The sequence below is a fragment of the Akebia trifoliata genome, chromosome 8 (assembly GCF_017979445.1).
Source record: "Akebia trifoliata isolate Shusen 1 chromosome 8, ASM1797944v1, whole genome shotgun sequence".
Classification (NCBI taxonomy): Eukaryota; Viridiplantae; Streptophyta; class Magnoliopsida; order Ranunculales; family Lardizabalaceae; genus Akebia; species Akebia trifoliata.
In genome coordinates this window covers 38721319-38743242 of record NC_141382.1, presented here as the reverse complement: position 1 = coordinate 38743242, position 21924 = coordinate 38721319, and the positions used below count along the sequence as shown (strand labels likewise).

The following is a 21924-nucleotide window of genomic DNA, read 5'->3' as shown; positions in this document are numbered from 1 at the left end:
AGAAGAAAAAGATCAAAGGGGGCATGTCATCAGTTCGAAAACAAAAATGGGGGTATCTCAAATATTCACCAAAGTGTAATGCATGCCCCCTTGTATTTGGTATTTATTTGGGATACCCTTGAATTTTCAACTAATGGCATGCTCCCTTTACACTAAGTAGAAATGAATAAAGATTAGTTAGATATCTATATATCATATTATTGTAATGCATTCTAATCATACACATCCGTAAAGCATGCACACACAAGGCCCGTGATTTAATAATGGTTGTATCAGCAATGGACTTCCATTATTGTGATTCCCCTCCCAATACTTTGCCACCAAAGAACCCCAATAACCTCTACTTCAATAATAGACCCTGACAACTTCTACTTGAACATAACAGATATCTTAGCAGTAGGTTAAAGTTGGGCTTGATGTAATCATGGTATCTATCAATGTGTGTAGTGGAAGAACAGAGGACCTGCATATGGATTTTTTTAAGTAAACGTATCATGCAAAAATAATCAATAAATTACTTCCAAAATTTAGTTGGTGTGAACTAATATTTAACTCATTTCACAAACTTCTTATGTATTAAGCCCATTGACGACAAAGAACCTCTGCTCTGCCAAGAGTAAGGGGTAAAAATAGAGCAAACACGTTTGTGAGATAACAAGCCCTATTCCAACAGAGGAAGGCACCCCCCTCTAAGACTTTTACAATAAACTCATCCTCAGAGAGCATTTACCACAAACTGAAGATCTCTAGTATTGGAGCAAATATGAATTGCAATACTATCAGCTCAAGTCAATGAGCCATCTTAGCATAAGATGAATTAATAATAAACATTTAAGACAACTACAGTAAACCACATTAGGCCGTAGCGCATCATCATACCATCCAGTCCATTCCTCTGTCCAAAGTGCTGGTTTCTTATACGAATTTGGCCTGAAACCATCACAATAATATCCATTGCATGCATCTATCTGTGAGCAAAAACAAAAAAGAATAACACTTGAGTTTCAAAACATGGTTATTTACTGCATAGCATAAACTGAAAACCCATGAAAATCAATGCAAGGAGCCATGGTTCAAAGTTTTGTTCCGCTTCGGTAGAACATCTCAGTTTTGGTCGAAACCGGAACGAAACATTGAATGTTCTGGAAATGTTTTGGTCAAGAACACCTTGGTTTTTCTCCTGACCGAAACATTGTCTCAAGACGAGGTTTTAAACCTTGCATGGAACCTCCATTTATGTTGCTCTTTATTAATAATGAAACAGTTCCTACCTGTTAAATGATAATAATAATAATGATAATAATAATAATAATCATCGTGGTGATGATGTAACACTTCCAGCACAACAATTTAAAGAAAAGACATTACAATATTTTCTGGAGCATCGGTCTGTTTACACATAACCCAGGGAACACCGGCACCAAGCCCAAGTGCCATTCTTGCAGCCCATTGAACATAATCCTTCCCTCTCTTACCATATGAGCTCTCAACATTTCCATATTCATTTTCAATCTGTTAAAATTGGTCCAAGTTATTTAAACATATAGATAGCGCAGGAAGTAAAGTTGGTGATTCATAATTCCAAATGAAAATAAGGCAAACTAGATGCATCAAACATAAGCTTAGTCGACAACTCTCTTAGCTTAATTTATTGCTTCAATTAAAGTGTATATTAGGCCAATAATAGAAACACAGAAAATATCAGAGCTAGTAAGTGTATTTCAAGTTTAAACAGGACTTCAGAAATGATTTTACAACCTGCAACATTATGATGGGACCACCTTGCCAAGAAAAAAGCATTTCCTGTTGCATCAGATCTACCATCTTTTTAACAAATCTCTGCATCTCCTCCTGGGAAGAAGTGGATATATCTCATAACACAATCAGAAAAACCAGTAAAAGAAAATTGAATTTAGCCAATTGTAATCAACTCAATATTAAGAGAAACATTGGCTAACAAATGTGCTGTCACTACTTAACATCACAACAAGACACCACCAAGCAAGGTATTATCACTTGTGCCATCTCAAGACTTGCTTTCCTTAGAAAAAGAAAATGTACAAGAAAAGTTCCAAACCGAAGAAAAAAAATGCCAAAATGCCCCCATTTCATGTAAAATATAAAACAAATGAGAAGAAACTAAATTGAACAATTCAATTTTGGAAATACATATGTAAGTTAGTTGATGTGGTCATCATTTTAGAGTTTATCAGAGGAGATAGAGGAGGGGCACACACCCAATCCTAATGGATGGATGGCATTTACATGGCCTAGAGTTTGAGTTGAAGAACCCGCATTCATGATTTCTACATATTTTGAAAAACTCCCATTATGAAGATACATTGTGGACTACTTTTGGAGTTTTTTGGGGTTTCATGCTCCCCTTCCATTGGACTAGTAGTTAGGTTTTAGGTTGTTTTAGGCTACTCATCTATGTTATTCGTTATTAGGCTTGTTGGGTTTAATTATTTGAGGGTAGTTTAGGTATTTGCTTCCTTACATTTTAGGGCTTCTCAAACCATATTTAAAATGATGTTATGTTAGTTTTATGATTATTATCTCTTCTGAAAGCTTCCAGTGATTGGATGATGCTGTTAAACCATTCAAGCTTCTTGGTATGATTCCAAGGTGTGATCTTTGCTCTATTCATCACTTCTTCTTCTCTATCTTCTTTTTTTTCTTTTTTTTTCTGTTTCTCTTAAACATCATAACCTGCTGCTATTAGAAATACAACACTTTGTCTGGTCAAACCAACCCTTACCATCCAAAATCCTTTTGTTTATGTCCTAGCTCCTCACACAACTTTGCTTCCCCTCTATACCTGGACCAAACCCTTCGTGGCCCTCAAACTCTAATCCTACCACCCCAAACCCCTAGTCGATCCCTACCCTACACTTCATTCACCAGCCTAACCCTATTGGGTTCCCCAAAACACCAGCTGAACTCCCTTTTGGAGCCCTACACACAACCGAACCTGTTTAGGTTGCTTGCAAAAATCCAAATCCCAAACCAGCCCTTAAAACCTATTAGCACCTTTTTCCAACCCCATCCCTAACCCAACCAAACCCTACAGCAGCCTCAATACTACTCCCCCCACAGTACAGCCATAAACTGCTGCCCATCCAACTCTAAACCCAATTGCAAAACCACCCCACATCCCTAGACCTAACCAAACCCTCTTTGGTCCCCACGCCCTATCTAAAACCTAATCTCAACCTATCCTCACTTAAATCCACCTAGCCCAACTTTCCTAAACCTACCCAAACCCTTTTAGACTTTACGTCATCATTATTACATGAATTTGTGAACTTGAAAGTTGCTGGAAATTATTTGAATATCCTTATTTGTGCACACATGTTAATTTCTCTCTCACGTCATCATAATTTGGATACCCACATGTCTCGAAATCCTTGAAGGATTAAGATAAGCCACTTAGACTAGAATTGAAGCCAAAGCTAGTATAAGTCCAATCTTCCATTGCCATCCCTCCACATCATATTTGAGGGATTCATCATAGTGGGATTGTGGTTGTCTTGGACTTTTAACATAATTATCAATTGGATTTTCTATTGTATATTGGATGAATTAAGTGTCAGTTTATGTTTATTTCTATTGTTTTAGCAATTAATGTTAATCTCAGACTCGTTATTTAGTTTAGGCACCATGTCATGCATCATTAGCAATTCCAACAAAAGGGTTCCAGATATTCATGACAGCACATGCAACATTATCGTCCTCAAAACATTGTCCCAAAGATTTGAGGTCAGCTAAACAGATCTTGCTCCTCCATTCCTCTCTCTCCAAAGCCACGTCTTCTACTATTGAAAAAGTGTTCAAAATTGCTTACAACATCTCCATCCACATTATGTTCAGTCTCCCCCTTGCTCTTTCAGAACCGTAAACTTGAATAATTCTTATAACTGGGGGTTGTAATCAGTAAATGCACCATATATGCATTTATTGGATATACATGCCCATAAACACGCAATATATTGAATGGTGCACCATCAAGGCTTATCAGCTTCACTTGCTTTCCTTGGAACAAGTATGTATAAAAGTGAAGTTCCAAACTGAAGTAAAAAAATTATACCATTTCCATGTAAAAACATATGATAAGAAAATATAATGAACAATTCCATTTCAGATATACAAAATATAAATTAAAATTAGTACAAGGAAAGGATTCCAGATACTTATGGCACATGCAAGTTGAATACACATGCCCATAAACATGTCATACTTTGAATGGTGCATTGTTGGTTCGGAATTCTATTCCAGGGACATCACGCAGCCACACAGGGAAACCCCTGCAAAATTACAGACCAAAATACGACAAAGATCTCACTGAATTATAATGTAAATCAGTACAGTAGCATGGAATTTCCAGAGAACAATGTATTTGTCAATGATTATCTTTTTTGCCAAAGTTTCAAGATAACAATAGGGGGACGTAGGAAACAATCTCAGAAATTGATGCAGTTAACAACCATTGTTGCCATGGTTAACATGGTGAGAGAAACAAATGCGGCGACGAAGCAGAAATTGTGGTGTATTTGCACAGAGAAACATTACATAACATGCGAACACACCACCATTTGGATCAAACTTATCCAAGCCAATGTTAAGGGTGGGAGATATTTACACCAGGTGCCAACCTGACGCAGCCCTCCATCCGGGGTTGGAACCAGCAATGTAATTTAAAAGTGAAGGAGTACGAGGTCAATCTAGAATTATGTACATCCAAGGTGTGACCCAACTTCCACATAATGGATGCCGACTCCCCAGGAAACGTCGTGTTCAAATAGTATACTACATAAGCGGAATTTATATGAGCTTGTGTCAAAACAATTATTATATTCAAACGTAAATAACTATTAGAAGACGAGTGGCTTTCAAATAAGAAAATGATGAACTCAGCTAATGAACACACTTGGGAAAACGCAGGAGTAGCTCCAAATCCAATAGGCAATAAACTAAAAGGAAATTGTCTCTGACGGTTTGCACATGTTCAAATTACATCCCTAATTAAAAGAAAAACTCAAGTCAAAGGTCCTAAAGAGTGAGATAAATATATATAAGACGTTCAACAAGAACAAGTAGGTGGAAAATTTCACGTAAACAAATGGAAAGGACAGAGATACCTGAACTTATCAAAAAAATACAAAGGGATACCCGAAATTCCACTCTGCACACACATAAGGGCCTATTCGTAGATGAAAATAAAGTCCACTCAGCCCAACCAGCTTCACAAACTTGACAATATCATATCTTCCTTCAAAATTATACTGCACATAGAACACCAAAAGTATGGGCAATATTTTAGAAGAAACAAATAAATCTTATTCTAAACAACTTTGCAAAATTACCACCTGATACATTGCTAAGTCAAAATAAGTTATTAAACCTGTCCCCTAATTGGCTCATGTCCATTCCAAAAAGCATAACTTTGGATTACATCTGCCCCACCATCCTTGATCTTGGCAATCAGATCAGGCCACATCTGACATCATTTTAAACATATAATAATGACCCAATGAGCAGTGCATGGATCCAAACAAATACATAATAGACATTGGAGAATGTAAATGGTTACATACACTCTAGAAGACAAAAGCATAAAATTCGATCAAGGGAAATGCTAAATCCATAGAAGCATGTTCATAAAAATAAAGATTGCATTTTGAAGGGCATTTTCACTATTTAAAATTGATTGATTAACTAAAATAAAATTCAAAATAATATAATTCTCTTCCAAATTGATTATTTCTGGATATAATATAAGTATGCTTCTTTGTGAGTATATCATTTCTATTTCACTAGATGAACACAAAACCAATCAAATAAAATTAAATATCATGAGGGAAAAATCAAAGGAAAAAAATAAAAATTAGATCTAGAAGAATTGAGAAGAATAATTGTCAAGTCTCTTTCTGAGAGCTTGGCAGAAATTTATATTAATAAAAAAAAGTAAAAAAGACAAAAATGCCCTTACACATAAGAAATATCAAAATAAAAGTTATTACTAAAAACAACTAGGACTCAAATAACTAGATTATTTCCAATACTCCCCTCAAGCTAGGGCAAATATATCAATTAAACCCAGCTTGACAAGGTGAGAATTAGTGATAAACGGACCAACAGACTTCATAAGCATGCAAGTTGATCTGAAGAAGGTACGAAGACTGTCTTAAAATCACCAGATCAAACTTTTTCCCTGAGAAAGTGAACATCAACCTCAATATGCTTAGTTCTTTCGTGAAGAACTGAGTCAGAAACAAGAATGATAGCAAACTTGTCACAGAACAAAGTAGAAGAACCAGAAACAAGAAATCCTAACTCTGTCAGCAAAGATTGAAATCATAGTAGCTCACATGTGCCAAGGGCCATAACACGATATTCAGCTTCAGCATTAGAACGAGAAACCACATTTTGTTTCTTACTTTTCCACGAGATAAGGTTATCACCATAAAAAGTACAGAAATCAAAGGCATATCTCCTATCTATAGGAAATCCAACATAATCAGCATCTATAAAACAAGACAAATGCGGCTGAACAATAGAAAAGTAGAAAAACCCAAGACCAAGACACGACTTCAAGAAGCGAAGAATGTTATAAATGACATCAAAATGAAAAGTACGCAGGGTATGCAAAAATTGACTGACCACACTATGGAAGCACAGAATCATGATTGAGATTCACCAGATCATGATTCCCTTATTTCCACCAAGAATCCTCACTAATTGATTTCTTCATTTAGAAGCTTTCCAATAATGTTCCTTAAAGATATTTCCTTTACTATTTTTAGAAAGATTGAATTCTTTATATATTCTCTATATATCTCTCAATAGAAGGATCTATAACATACCACTTCTATATATACTTAATCACCATCTTCTAGAAAGATTGTATCCGTTAGAGGTGAAGTGAGATTTACAACATTCGCATGGTATCACCCTAAACCGATCCACCATTACCATCTTCTAAAAAATCTCTCTTCCAAAATTTGCTTCTCACATATACAAATGGCCACCCATAGCTCATCATCATCCTCTAACAATTCCATTGGCTCTCAAACATCACCCAACCCATCATTTGTACCACATCCATCTCCAAACTTGCAAGCTGCTGCGATCCACCATCTCATCTCGGTCAAACTCGACCGTCACAACTACCTACTATGGCGCACCCAATTTCGCCCACTACTCATTGGATATCACCTTGAAGGCTTCGTTGATGGGACATATGAGTGTCTACCTCGTGTGCTCACCGATGGAACGCTTAACCCGGTCTAGATCCTTTTTGGTTGGCTGCTCTCCTCTATATCAGGTACAATCCTCACCCAAGTCTTGGGCTTATCATCATCTTGTGTCATTTGGGTTGCTCTTGAAAATCCGTTTGCCTCTCATTCACGTGTTCGCATTATGCAGATTCGCCGTGAACTTCAAACGATTTGCAAGGGCTCCCTTCCTATGGCTAACTATTTTCACAAAGCGAAACAACTAGCCGATAGTCTGGCAATCTCTGGTAATGCCAGGTCTGACTCTGACCTTCAACAACTCATCCTCAACAGTCTTGAGTCGGCACATGATGCCATGGTTACCACTTTGACTGCCACGCTGGACACTATACCTATGGATGACTTCCAAGCTCATCTCCTCGCTTTTGAGTTGCGTCTAGATGCGCAGAACAATGACTTGTTTAACATTACAGTGGCCAATGTTGCAACCAAAAGTCACAATCAGGCCTCATACTCAGCCAACAATTGTGGAAAACTCAACCATAATCGTGGTCATAGCAATGGACATCATGTTCCACGTCAACAATCATCTTTTCAATCAGTTGGACCATGCCAACTTTGTGGTCATAAGAATCATAAGGCCGATGGTTGTTGGTTTCGTTATGATCAAAACTAAAAATCAGCTCCAACCTCTTGCCAGCACATACATTGCTGCTCCAGCCACTCCTTATGATCCCAATTGGTATCCTGATAACAGTGCAACCAACCATGTTATTTCTGATTTGAATAATCTTCGCCTCCACTCTAACTATGATGGTACGAATCAACTTCGGTTTGGTAATGGGTCCCACCTTCCAATCTCACATGTTGGTATGTCTTCATTTGTTTCTAATAATCGCAGATTTCTTCTCAATAACATCCTTCGGGTGCCCAAGATCTTCACTAACCTCTTATCTGTTTCTAAATTCTCTCATGACAATAATGTTTTCTTTGAGTTTCACCCTCGCTTCTTTGTTATAAAGGATCGCAGCACAGGGACAGTACTTCTTCACGGGCTGAATGAAGGTGGCCTCTATCAAATGACAAGAAGTCGTAATAACACCTCCCCCCATCTTACTCCTTCTGCTCTCATTGGTGAATGCATATCCCTTGACGTTTGGCACCAACGCCTCAGCCATCCCATGATGTGAATGGTTAAAGTCGTTATTGCTTCGCACTCCTTGCCCCTTAGGACATCTCACTCTACCTTTTGTAATGCTTTCCACACAAGCAAAAGCCATCATCTACCATTCAATTACAGCACTACATTTTATCATGCTCCTTTAGATTTGATTGTTTCGGATATTTGGGGACCTGCCCCTCTTGTTTCCCGTGATGGATTTTGTTATTACCTCCTCTTAATGGATGTTTTTAGTCGTTATGTTTGTATTTTTCCACTTGCTGATCAAAAAAAAATTTCCACTTGCTGTTCGTTCTAATGCACGTACCACTTTCATCTCCTTCAAAAACAAAATTGAAATTTTTCTAAGTCACAAAATTAAAGTATTCCAATCTGATAACAGTGGTGAATTCAAAAAATTAGAGTCATTTTTAAATACACAAGGAATCAGCCATCGTTTTTCCTGTCCACACACATCCCAACAAAAAGGCCTTGCCGAATGCCGTCATAGGCACATTGTTGAGACGGCCTCACCCTTTTGGCCAATGCATACATACCCTCCATTTATTGGATTGGTGCTTTTAAAACAACTTGTTACTTGGTCAACCGTTTACCCTCTCCGATTCTCCATAACAAAACTCCCCTTGAAACACTATTCAAGGTGTCCCCTGATTACTACACTCTCAAAGTCTCTAGGTGCACATGTTATCCCCACCTACATGATTCTAACAGCCACAAGCTCCTTCCACGATCCCTACCGTGTGTTTTCCTCGGCTACAGTTCCTCCCATAAAGGCTACAAATGCCTTCACCTACCAACCAATAGAATGTACATCTCACACCATGTTGTCTTTGATGAAGGTATATCCCTTTGCGGCATTGAAGGATTCCCGTACCTCATGCTCGATCCACACCACTGCTCAGGTATATTCTCCTTCTCTCTCCATACCCCAAAGTTTCCCCTCCTCCATCACCTTACCTACCACTTCCCCCTTAACTCAAACGGTACCTCCTTCTTCCACCTCATCCGAGTCTAATGTTTCTCCACCCTCATCATCCACCCAACTTGCACCCACCCCTCCCCCAATTAGATCTAAATCTCGTCCTCCTCCCCAAACCTCAAATGTACACACCATGATCACTCGTGCCAAAGTTGGCACTTTTAAACCCAAAGCCTACACTACCACCAAACACCCACTTCCTTTCAATGACCTTGAGGAACCAACATGGTTCTCCCAAGCAAACACAAACCCCAAGTGGAGGAGTGCCATGGATGCCAAAATTAATGCTTTGATGAAAAATGGTACATGGAAATTAGTTCCCACACACTCCAAGATGAATATTGTTGGGTATGAGTGGGTCTTTCGGATAAAGAAGAAGGCCGACGGATCTATTGATAGATATAAAGTGAGGCTTGTTGCAAAAGGACTCCACCAACAAGAAGGTATTGACTATGGGGAAACGTTTAGTCCAATGGTCAAGCCATGCACTATTCGAACAGTATTGAGCATTGTTGTTTCTAGTGGCTGGCCTCTTCATCAATTGGATGTCAACAATGCCTTTTTACATGGCATTCTTAAAGAGGAGGTGTACATGAAACAACCTCCCGGCTTACTGACCCTACATTTCCTCATCATGTGTGTTGTTTTCATAAATCCCTATATGGCCTTAAACAGGCCCCGCGAGCTTGGTACCATCATCTAAGCACATTCCTCTCTTAGATTGGGTTTGTATCATCTAAGGCGGACACCTCTCTCTTTATCAAACGAACCTCACAATTCGTTGTTAATATGCTCGTCTATGTGGATGACATTCTTCTCACAGGTTCCACCAAAGAATGCTTTCAAGATATTATTGCTCAACTTCAATTGGCATTTTCCATTAAGGACTTTGGCTCCTTAAGCTACTTTCTTGGCATTGAAGCTTTGAACACTACCCAAGGCCTCTTCCTCTCCCAAAAGAAATATGCCATTGAACATCTCCGCAAAACAAAAATGGATGGTTCCAAACCTGTTCCAACACCTCTTAGCAGCCAACTTACGCTCACAATGCAAGGACGCAAACCTTTTCATGATCCCACACCATATCGAAGTCTAGTGGGTGCCCTTCAATACCTCACATTGACTCGTCCTAATCTTGCTTTTGCGGTCAACAAAGTTTGCCAATTTATACAAGCACCCACTGATGCTCATTGGGATGCGATTAAGCGAATTCTTCAGTATGTCAAGCATACCCCGCACTGTGGTCTCTCTATTCGACCATGCTCATCCTTCCAATTAAATGCTTCTCTGATGTTGATTGGGCAGGATGTCTAGATGGCACTCTACCAGCGATTACTGCATCTATCTTGGCCCCAACCTTATATCCTTAGTGATCGCAAACAAAAAACAATCTCTCGTTCAAGTACAAAAACCGAATATAGAGGTTTAGCCATTGCCACTGTCGAGCTCATTTGGATACAGTCCTTACTACTAGAACTTGGTCTCTCCTCAACATCCCCTCCCCCCCATTCTTTGGTGTGACAACCTTGGGGTTGTTAGATTTGCTCAATGACCCTCAATCGAGTGATCCTTTTCTTATATAGAAGTCATTTTCCCTAATTACTATGTATCCCTTAATTACAATATCTCCTAATTATAGCATCTCCTAACATTAAGCATTGACCCCTAATTCAGAAAAGATATTTACAGATTTGTTTCCTAAATAACTATACAATAATTTATGGTAGGTTTGACATATTTGTTTCCTAAATAAATGTAGAACAATTTATGGTAAGTTTGTTGTCTATGCTACTAGCATCCCCCCTCAAATTGATGTTGGTCGATCAAGAAGCATCAATTTGCCAGTAAGAAACTGATGATGTAGTCGTGTCATAGCTTTGGTGAAGACGTCCGCTATCTGAAAGTCACTTGAGACATGTGGAAGAGAGATAACCTAAGTATCAACAGCTTCCCAAATAAAATGGTAGTCCACCTCGATATGTTTGGTACACTCATGATAGACGGGATTTGTAACGATCTGAATAGCACTCGTATTATCAGCATGAAGAGGAGTGGGAGTAGACTAAGGAAAACCTATCTCAGCAATTAAGCCACGGAGCGACACAATCTCCAAGTAGGCTGCCAACATGGCACAGTACTCTAACTTAGTCGAAGATTTGGAAACACGGTCCTGTTTCTTACTCTTCTAAGAGATAAGTTAATCACCAAAAAACATACACCACCCGATGACAAACCGATGAGTATCAGGACATCCTGCCCAGTCAGCATCACTAAAAGCCACAAGGCGAAGAGGAGTACAATAGAGAAGAACAAGCCACGGTGAGAGGAACCCTGGAGATATCAAATAATTCGACGGACCGTGACAAGATGAAGGTGGCGAGGAGATTGCATAAATTGACTGACTTGCAGGACAGCAAAGGAGATGTTAGGTTGTGTAATAGTGAGATAATTGAGACTACCAACTAATTGTCGAAACACCGTGCGATCAGGAAGAAGATCCCCTCCTCATGTCGATACTTGACATTCACTTCCAAAGGGGTATCCACTGAAGAGGAGTCTTGCAAACCAGACAAGGAAATCAAGTCCTCCGTGAGTTTATGTTGATGCAAGAAAATCCCAGATGAATCGAACTGAACTTCCAAACCGAGGAAATACTGGAGATGACCAAGATCCTTCATATGGAAGGAATCATGAAGATGCTGCTTGAGCTGATCAATGAGAGTAGAATCAGTCCCAGTGATGACAATGTTGTCGACATAAACCAGAAAAAGAACGATACCAACTTAAGTCGTACGAAGAATCATACTGACTTTGGATGAAAGAAAATCGAAGTAAGGTAGCCCAGAACTTATCAAACCAGGCCCCGGGAGCCAGTTTCTAACCATACAGAAAGCGCTTCAGCTTACACAATTCGACGTCGAAGATGAGCAGAGGCTAAGAGGAGGTGTCATGTAAACATTTTCCCGTAAATCACCATGAAGAAATGCGTTTTTCACATCCATCTAGCAAAGGGACCATCCCTAAAAGGTTGCAATGGCAATAATAGTACGCACAGTGGTCATTTTAGTGATAGGAGCAATGGTCTCCTCATAGTCAACTCCATACTCCTAGCAATTTCCAAGGACAACCAAATGACCCTTATAACGGTCCACAGACCCATCAGGCCAAAGTTTCACAGAAAAAACCCACTTAAACCCAATTAGCTTGACATGAGAAGGACAAGGGACCATGTCTGATTTTCTTGAAGAGCTTGAAATTCTTCCTGCATAGCCTTTCTCCAACACTCATGTTTATCAGCTTGTGAGTAAGAATTAGAAATCAACACAGTTGATAAGGTAGTCGTGACGGAGGTATGAGAGAAACCATACCTATCTAATTGATGAGAAGCACAGCCAGATCGTCGAGGAGGATGCAAAACGGGATCAGGTGGTAGATCAGACTCAGGATGGGGTAGAGTTGGTCGACAACGTTCATATACAAAACCAGGCCTGAAACATTTAGGAAGGCACATCAAATCATCAAAGTGAGGAAGAACAGAAACTGCAGGAGATGATGTAATAGAACTAGGAAAAAAACATTGATGCTCAAAGAAAACAACATTACGAGATATATGAAATTTATTGGAAGAAGCATCATAGCACCCAAAGGTACAGAGCACACAGCATCTTCCATGGCGAGTTGCTCACTTTCAGCCTCATGCTATCCAACCTCGCACGACGAGCCATGTTCTCATCCACCTCCAACAGACCTCCCAGTTGGGCTCCAATCTTCCTGAACACGAAGTTACCCCACAGGTGAAACGACAAACCACGGATTCGAACCCAAGAACCCCCTTCCTTCCAAACTGGTTTTAGAATATTGCAGTCCGCAAACTAGGGGCGCAGATTAAAGGTTGATTCTCCCACCGAAACTTGTTTCCTCGAGTTAACCTTAATAAACTCCAATCTATTCCCCATCACTAGAATTTGGGTAAGTGGTTCCCAAGCTAATAGTTTAATTGGCATCACTCGACCTAATCATTGTTTCATAACCGATAGAAAACCCTCCCAATCTGCTTCTTGTGAACTCGCTGTGCATATGAAGGTCCATCTCCATTTACCAAAACTTCTACCCTTATAGTTAGTTGTATTTCCCCCAGCCCTAGGGCTCATCTCCAACCCTGGTTTGTCAGTGGCCTCTACATCTGAAGCCAAAGGATTTTGAACAACCTTGGCCCAAGAAGTACCCACCACCCCTCTACCACCACAGGTGACTTCATTTTATCATCTGGTCTTAATAGTGTTTTCAAAGAAATGTTGATTTCTCCCCAACAACATTCCACCTAAACCTCCCGGAAACAACATTTCACGCGAACAGGAGTTTTTCGAAAACTGCTGAAGCTTTAGGAATTTTCAATAACTATTATGCTCACCTTGAATCACGAAGATTCTGCTATCCTTAAAATATTTTGACCTGAAGTTTCCCGAAGAAACTCTCGCTAAGTCTAGTTTATTCAAGACCCAAACTGCCTCTTCCTCCTTCAACTGAATAGACAACTCAAACCTTCTACCCTTCTCTTTCACCTCTATTCATCTGTTGTTCCGAATCCAGACTTCTTTAAGCTCAAACGTCTTACATTCCACCATTAACGTGTTCCTCCGACAAGATCTCCTTTCCATCATTGATACGGCCACTTGAGTGGAGAAGGTGTTGGGCACTTAACCTGCGCACCCCTCCATGGCTGGGATTACCAGTAATTTTCCCTTCAAACCAATCTTATCTCGAAGAACAATACCACAATCACCTTCACCAAATCATGATTCCCTTATTGCCACCGAGAATCCTCACTAATTGATTTATGCATTTAGAAGCTTTCCAATAATGTTCCTCAAAGATATTTTCTTTACTGTTTTTAGAAAGATTGTATTCTTTATACTTAATCACTATCCTCTATTAGAGGTGAAGTGAGATTTACAGCATTCATACACACTAACCGCAAAGGACAAGTCTAATTTAGTGTTAGTCAGATAAATTAGAAATGATATGATAAAAGATCACCAGAGTCAACATGAAGACGATAATTCTAATCTATAGGAGAGGAATCAGGACGAAAACTAAGCATCTCAGTGTCCTGAAGAAGATACAATGTGTATTTACGTTGAGATAGCGAAATACCATAACGAGAATGAGCCACTTATATCCCCAAAAAGTATTTAAGTGGACCCAAATCTTTAACGTCAAAAACATGACCCAATAGCATCTTAATTCTATCAATCCACTGTGCATCCTCACCAATCACAATAATATCATCCACATAAACCAAGACAATGGTACGATCATCTACTCCTTGACGAATAAAGCAAGTATGATCTAAGAAGTATTTAGAAAACTCCATACATAAAATAACCTTAAAAAACTTTTAAACCAGGCTCGCAAAGACTGCTTCAAGCCATACAGAGATTTAAGAATGCAACATATCTTCTCAAAATACTCCCCCTGAAAACGAAACCTAGGAGGGAAGTCCATATAAATAACCTCAATCAAATCACCATTCAGACATACGTTCTTCACATCGAGCGGTGAAGTAGCCAGGAGTGACACACAACTAAAGAGATAAGAAGTTGAACAGTGGAAAATTTAGCAACCGAAGCAAATGTGGCACCAAAATCTTTTCCATGGGTATATGTAAACCCCTTATCAATTAGGCGTATCTTATACCGATCAATAGTCCCATCAATGAGATATTTCATAGTGAAGACCTATTTACAACCAACAGTCCACTTCCCAGATTGAAGGGTAACAAGCTCCCAAGTATTATTTTTCTGCAAATCATCCATCTCAGTAGTCATAACTCTAATCCACTAGGGGTCTCGCAAAGCCTCTAATACAGACCGAGGAACGCGAATAGAACTAGTATCTGCAAGTTAAGGTTGACAAGAAGAAGAAAAGCCCTGATAGGAAACAAACTGAGCAATAGGATGATCAGTCACACACCCCCGCTTATCTCGCAATAAGCAAGTGAGAGTCAAAAATAGAATGGATAAGGACAAATATGTGTAGAGGTAGGAGAGGATATACTTGAATCCAATGAGGAGATTGGCAAAGGTGAAAAGGGGCAAGGGCGAGGGTGAGGGCGATGAGTGTAAACTTTAAGCGTCGATGAAGATAGAGAAAAAACTGGAGAACGCAACATTATAGGAGACGGGTCTTGTAAAGTAGATGTGGTACAAAAGTATGAAATATTTTTAAAGAAAATAACATCAAGAGAATGTATGACAAGGTGAGAAACTGGGTCGTAACACAGATACTCTTTTAACATAGAGGAGTAACCCAAAAGAACACACTGAATAATTTTGTCATTCAATTTTGTGCGATTAGAAATTTTGTCCTGAATAAAGCACTTGCACCTAAAGACTCGAGGTGTAATGGGAAAAAGTATATTATCATGTTGAAGGACATGAAAAGGCACTTGTCCCTCAAAGGTGTGACTCAAGACACGATTAATAAGAAAAACCGCAGTGAGGACTGCCATATTCTAATATGCCTTAGGAACATGCATTCCTCAAAGAAGATCTCGAACAATGTTCATGAGGTGGCGATTTTTACATGCATTCCTCAAAGAAGATCTCGAACAATGTTCATGAGGTGGCGATTTTTACGTTTAGTCACCCTATTCTACTTAGGAGTATAAGGACAAGTCAATTAGTAAAGTATACCATGCTCATGAAGATGAGAGCAAATCCCATTAGATATATATTCCCCCCCCCCCCCATTATCAAATCAAAGAGATTTCATAGTGATATTATACTAGGTCTGAATCATTTTAAGAAAATTGACAAAAATAACAAGCACCTCAGAACGAGAACGCATCAGATAAACCTAAGTACAGCAAGAATAGTCATCAATAATATATATGACCATTAAAAACAGTAATAGGGGAAAGCCCCCACACATCAAAATGAACTAAATCAAATATTGCATTAAATTGATGCATACGAGAAATATAAAATGTACCTTTGTGTTTAGAAAATTCACACAGAGTACTGAAATTTATGTCCACTACAAGTAATTTTTAAAACAGGAAATAAAAAACATAAGTGTTGAAAATTAGCATGTCCTAAGCGAGCATGTCATAAATCTAAAGTCTAAGATGAGAACATGTGACTCTCAGAAGAAGGAAGCACAGAAGCCGGAACAACAATAAGCTGAGATCCAAATAAATACAGTCTATCCCTCTCATACCCCTTGCCAAAAATCCTCCTCGAAGTTTGGTACTGAAAAATACAGTGAGTAGGGAAAAAGGTAACTGAGCAATTTAGTAATCTAATAATACTACTCAAACAAAATATTAAGAGATAGGTGAGGGATATGAAGCATGGAATCTAGTGAAATCCTAGAGGATAAGGGGATGATACCCTTATTATGGATAGGTGTAAGAGATCCATCAACAATGCGAACCTCCCTATGAGTGATAGGAAAAGTAGAAGTAAATGACTAAACTCACCAGTCATGTGATCAGAGGCACCAAAGTCAATAACCCATGTCAGAAGAGCAGAGTCAAACTAAATGACATGAAAAGCAAAGGATGTACTTGGAGGAATAGTAACTGAAGCCATAGTTGAAGAGGAGTGAGTGTGGGCATGAATATGATCTCGGACAATAGTGGCAATCTGAGTCTGTAACTGTTGCAAGTCAATCATGTCAAGTGAAAAAAGGAGAATTAGTGAGAGGAATGGATAATAACTCCACTGTAACAGCACAAGGAATAGACTGTCCCAAAGTAGAATGGAAGGAGATCGTGGTATCAAATGAAGATAAAACTGAAAACAGTAAACCCTCTCATGACCAGTCTTCCCACAATGACTACAAGTAGGGCCACTCAATTTACCACAACCACAGCTACGACTCCCTGATCTCAAGGTACGAGTCGGAGATATTTGAGTTGGTAGCTAAGGCCATCTAATCTATAACTGGAGCAGAAAGAATGCCAAGGACCTAAATCTGAAAAAGAACAATACGACGACAACACTCATCACTATTAATAATCGTAAATATCTCAAATAAAGAAAGTAAAAGAGTGGTGTTGAGGATCTGTGTCTAAAGTGCCTCAAACTCAGGGCGTAGACCCATAAGAGACTGGTAGGTCTATTGTCAAGCAATCCTCTTAACCACATAATCGGTTGCCTTTGAAGACAACCCAACCATAGACTCATAATGAGAAAGTTCCCCCCAACGTAACTGAAAAAATCCAATGTAATTCGCTACTCTTATTCCTTTGGGTAACTGTCTATGGCAATACATGGTATAGATGCGTTACTCCATGAAGTTGAATAGCCACTCAAGGATAGTGCAGTTCTCGACCTCCCATGATTTAAATTTGGGATCAGGAATGGGTGGTTTAGTAACGGGGCTAGAGAGCCATCCAAAATTTCCTCTACTACCTAGATAAAGGTGCACAAATCGAGACCATGATTGAAAGGCACCCTAGGTGCTGCCACAGACTTTTAAAGGGGCCCACAGAGCTGTTTTAGATGGTTGCTGTTGTCGCAAGCCTCCACAGACTTTGTAGCTGCTGTAACAAGTTCCCAAGGGCACCCTAGGTATTGTTCCAAGATCTTATAGTCCATGTAGTTGTTGTTACAACTCTCCAAAGACCAAAGCAATGGAAAAAAACCCTAACGGAGGACAAAGAACATTAAGAAAGCCTATCAAATGCAAAAACCCTGTCATAAGGTAAGAGACACAGTGCAAAAACGCAGTATGTGATCAAATCCCTATAGCAACATGTGATAAAGGGAATAATAAACAAAAAAAAACAAAAAAAGGCCCCCGAAGGGGAGAAGATCTAACGAAGTTGGTCTAAGTTAGGTATAAAGGTTTAGGACATACAGGGGAGAAGAAAAAGAAGAAGAAGAAGGAGGAGTGAAAAACGAGCAGGGGAATCAAGGAGTGGGGACAAAATTCCTTAACTTTGATACTTAGAAGAATTGAGAAGAATAATTGTCAAATCTCTTTCTGAGAGCTTGGCAGGAATTTATATTAATAAAATAGTAAAAAAACAAAAATGCCCTTACACATAATAAGAAATATAATAATCAAAGCTATTACCAAAAATAATTAAGACTGAAATAACTAAATTATTTCCAATAAATCTAAACAAATTGAGAATGGATCAATACAATTATTCACCAAATTCCTCTCCAAACATGAATATTCTAAGACCCTAGTGTTTAAAAACTCTCCAACCTTCAATCATGGGATACAAAATTAATTGAAGAGAATTAACAAGAAAAAGAAATCAACCACGACACATGAATTTACATGGAAACCCCTAATAAGGGAAAAACCATGGAGCCACACTGATTTCAATATGTTCAAAGGCCAAAAAAATAATTACAATCTTTCTCCCGCATAAAACAACTATAAATATTAAATAGCCCTAACAAATTAGGGTTAGAATCCTACCAACAAAATTATGGAATTGCCCTTCCAAACATCCCTGTAGATCAGTACTATCAGACTCCTCTAAATATGACACCTAGAAAATTAAACTATTCCAAGTTTATAATTGTGGGGCCTTGTCTAATGAAAAATAGTTCTGTTTGTTCAAAATTACAACCATCTATTTATAACAATTCCTATGGTATCCTATTTCTTAGAATTCCTGGTGTGTTTAATTATGATCATAGACGTTTTATATCCGTTGGATAGCATTTTTTTATTTGTGAGAATCGTGGTGCACATCTGTCCCACAGTCTCCTTAAATCAAACAGATTCTAATTGGATCCAAGAATTAGTCCGTTAGGATTATCTTCGATAATTTGATCCAAGAAAATCAGATCGTTGTGCATCTTGGGATGTGGTCGTCTAGAGCCCTCAGCATTAACTCATTGTCCTAGAGGCAATAATCACCTTTAGGATATTGAATCTAGCTCGTGCCACAGTCCATCATCTCTAAACTGTGTTCTATTGAATTTCTTAAGCAATTGTAGAGATAACTGGTAGATTACAATTGTATGATTATTGTTCTGTTAAATAGTTATTTCTGAAATTTTAGGTTCGAATTGAACTTAATTAAAACAAGAAGATTAAAATCTAACATAAAATTCATGAGCAGAAACCACAGACACTTGTATTATTGGATGATCTTGACTGTCACAATCATGAATTTAACACTTGTAGAACAAATTAATAAATAAATTTGATTTGGTTAGGATTCAAAATTGAAAGTGACCTCAGGAGTGGCACGAGGATAGTGGATTCCAGCAGAAATAAGCATCCTTCGGTTTCCATCGATGATCAAAGATCTGTGATCGTAGCTCACGTTGAAAGGTTTGAAAAACAAATCCGCCGAGACTACATGATGGAGAAGAATCAAACCAAGAACCAACACCACCTCACATTCAACCACATTTCGAAACCCTAGCATTTTCTTTTCTTCCTTTTGTTTTTTTCTCTGTTTTTTTTTTTTTTTAAATGAGTCTTAAAGAGATAAGAGAAAGGGTTTTGTTTGATCTTAACTCGCAATGGATCGAGACATGATGCTTACCCATGAAGCATTTTCGACAGCTTACCTCGCTGCCTCGTTATTGCTTCTGTGGCGATTAACCGTTTTCGATTGATGGGACCACCCATGATTTATAAATTTTCAAATGACGTGCACTATCCACTCCCACCCGTTCACCTTATTTTCCAATAAATCGTGAAACTACTTCTCACACCCACTTAAAAAACAAAAGACAATTTTTGTTCGATACGAGGTTATTAAAAATTTACATTACAGCCCAATAGGATCTTACCAAATTCACCTACAAGGACTTAATCAAAATTTATTGATTGGCGAATTCGACATTGACTTATCAAATAAAGCTTTTTTGTTTTTTAATTTTTTTGCTACCGAGTTTTTCTAATAATTACTATATTAAGAGTTGAGTTTTCTATGATCGTTGCTAATATATTTTATAAGTCCTAAAGGTATTGTTTCTTGTTCCATGAAATCTTAGTTGAAACTTATGTAGGTTTAATGAAGAAGAAGAAAATAAGAGATACGAATGAGAGATGAGAAGTGGGTGAAAGTAGTAAGGTGAGTGAATGAACAAAAAACTGAGTGTGTGTAGATAGCCCAACCCTTTTAAAATTACTAAACAGGACCATATTATAGGATTGAATTCCTATCAACGTGTTATTCATGGTGGGGGAAAACACTTTCCTTACTAATATAGTAAGATTTTAAGCCTTACTAAGAGTCATTATGGTCAAATGGATTACCACATCAGCAATCCAACACTATAGTCCTATAATTTTCATCCAAAAACTTAGATCCAAAAGAAGAAAATTAAAAAAACAATTGTTTTTTGTTTTATCTTGATCCAATATTTTGAAAATGAACGACTATCAAACTTCCACATAATTCCTAAACTTAAAATTCAAATTCAACGGTGAAAAAAAAAATAAAGTTTATAAAATTTTATCCTCCACAGCCCTTGAACAGATCATGTTTTTGAATGCCACAAGGTGATCCCTAACACCTTTAGTAAGGGTGAAATCTTTACTAACTTAGCAAGGCTGGTCGGACTCATTCACAAATTAGAAAGGGTTTTTCGGGGAACAGATTCACTTGGTGTAATAATCGACAAAGAACAAATCAAATTTGGGCTAGATTAGACAGAGCATTGGTGTTATCTTCCTGGATTTCAAAATTGGGTTCTCCAATGGTTTCAAATCTGTCTAGATTGTCTTCTGATCATAGTCCTCTTCATGTTCAATTTTTTAAATCGATCCAGGGGCCAAGACAATTTAGATTTTTAAATTTCTGGGCTGAGAGGGAAGATTTTTTACAAATTGCGAGGGATTCTTGGATTCTAGAGCGGAAAGGACTCCATTGTTCCGGTTCTTTTTTAAACTCAAAAGATTAAAGGGGGTTCTGAAAGCTTGGAACAAGGAGGTTGTAGGTAATATCCAACAGAAGATGAAGGAAGCTGAAACTATAGTCCAAGAATATGAAAATGTTCTTGTTACTCAAGGTTGGGATCATAACCTCTATCTAGAGTGTCAAAAATCGAAGGTGGGGTATGCAACATGGGCAAGCAATGAAGAATCATTTTGGAATTAAAAATCAAGAGTTTCTTGGCTCAAGGAAGGTGACAAAAACATAAAATTCTTTCATATTTCTACTAAGATTCAAACTATGAGAAATTCAATTAAAAAAATAAGAAAAGCTGCTGGGTCTATTATAGAAGATACAAAAGAAATTGGTTATTAGGCAGTCCATGCTTTTAAAGAGCTTCTTAACTTTTCTCAAAGATGCGATTATAGTAATTTGTTGGAGGGTTGAAATGTAAAGTAACTTCTCAACATAATATTCGGTTATGTGTTATCCCTACTAAAGTTGAGGTTTTGCAAGCTATCCAAGTATGAATGCACAAGGAACAGCAGGTCCAGATGGTTTTTTAGGGTTGTTATACATCAAATGTTGGGACATCATCAAGAAAGACTTGTTGAAGGCAATTATAAATTTTTTTCACGAAAGGCATCATTCCAAAATCTGT

At 38.2% G+C, this 21924-nt stretch overlaps 1 protein-coding gene across 3 annotated transcripts; it reads right to left on the bottom strand.

Moving 5' to 3' along the window:
• Positions 1-313: 313 nt before the first annotated feature.
• Positions 314-19991, bottom strand: LOC147396741 (beta-galactosidase 9-like). 3 transcript variants are annotated; one of them, XM_086451844.1, is made up of 7 exons: positions 19611-19985; positions 5405-5500; positions 5173-5285; positions 4241-4307; positions 1759-1851; positions 1369-1512; positions 765-968 (listed from the first exon to the last, which is right to left on the bottom strand). In XM_086451844.1, exons 1-7 carry the CDS (start codon positions 19803-19805, stop codon positions 780-782), a joined length of 897 nt encoding a protein of 298 aa, XP_086307970.1. In that variant the 5' UTR covers positions 19806-19985; the 3' UTR covers positions 765-779. The 3 variants fall into 3 exon arrangements, with proteins under 3 accessions (XP_086307971.1, XP_086307972.1, XP_086307970.1); XM_086451845.1 differs by lacking the exon at positions 5405-5500 and having other exon boundaries at positions 314-968; positions 19611-19991; XM_086451846.1 differs by lacking the exon at positions 1369-1512 and having other exon boundaries at positions 360-968; positions 19611-19987.
• Positions 19992-21924: the final 1933 nt, after the last annotated feature.

What these genes read in the sequence shown, in the direction of transcription:
- LOC147396741 (XM_086451844.1), bottom strand. Translation starts at nt 19,805, where the DNA reads ATGCTAGGGTTTCGAAATGTGGTTGAATGTGAGGTGGTGTTGGTTCTT. An exon ending in ATGAGCCAATTAGGGGACAG is followed by an intron (nt 5,286 to 5,404) that starts GTTTAATAACTT and finishes TTCTATGTGCAG; the next exon opens with TATAATTTTGAAGGAAGATA. An exon ending in CCAACAATGCACCATTCAAA is followed by an intron (nt 1,852 to 4,240) that starts GTATGACATGTT and finishes ACTTCTTCCCAG; the next exon opens with GAGGAGATGCAGAGATTTGT.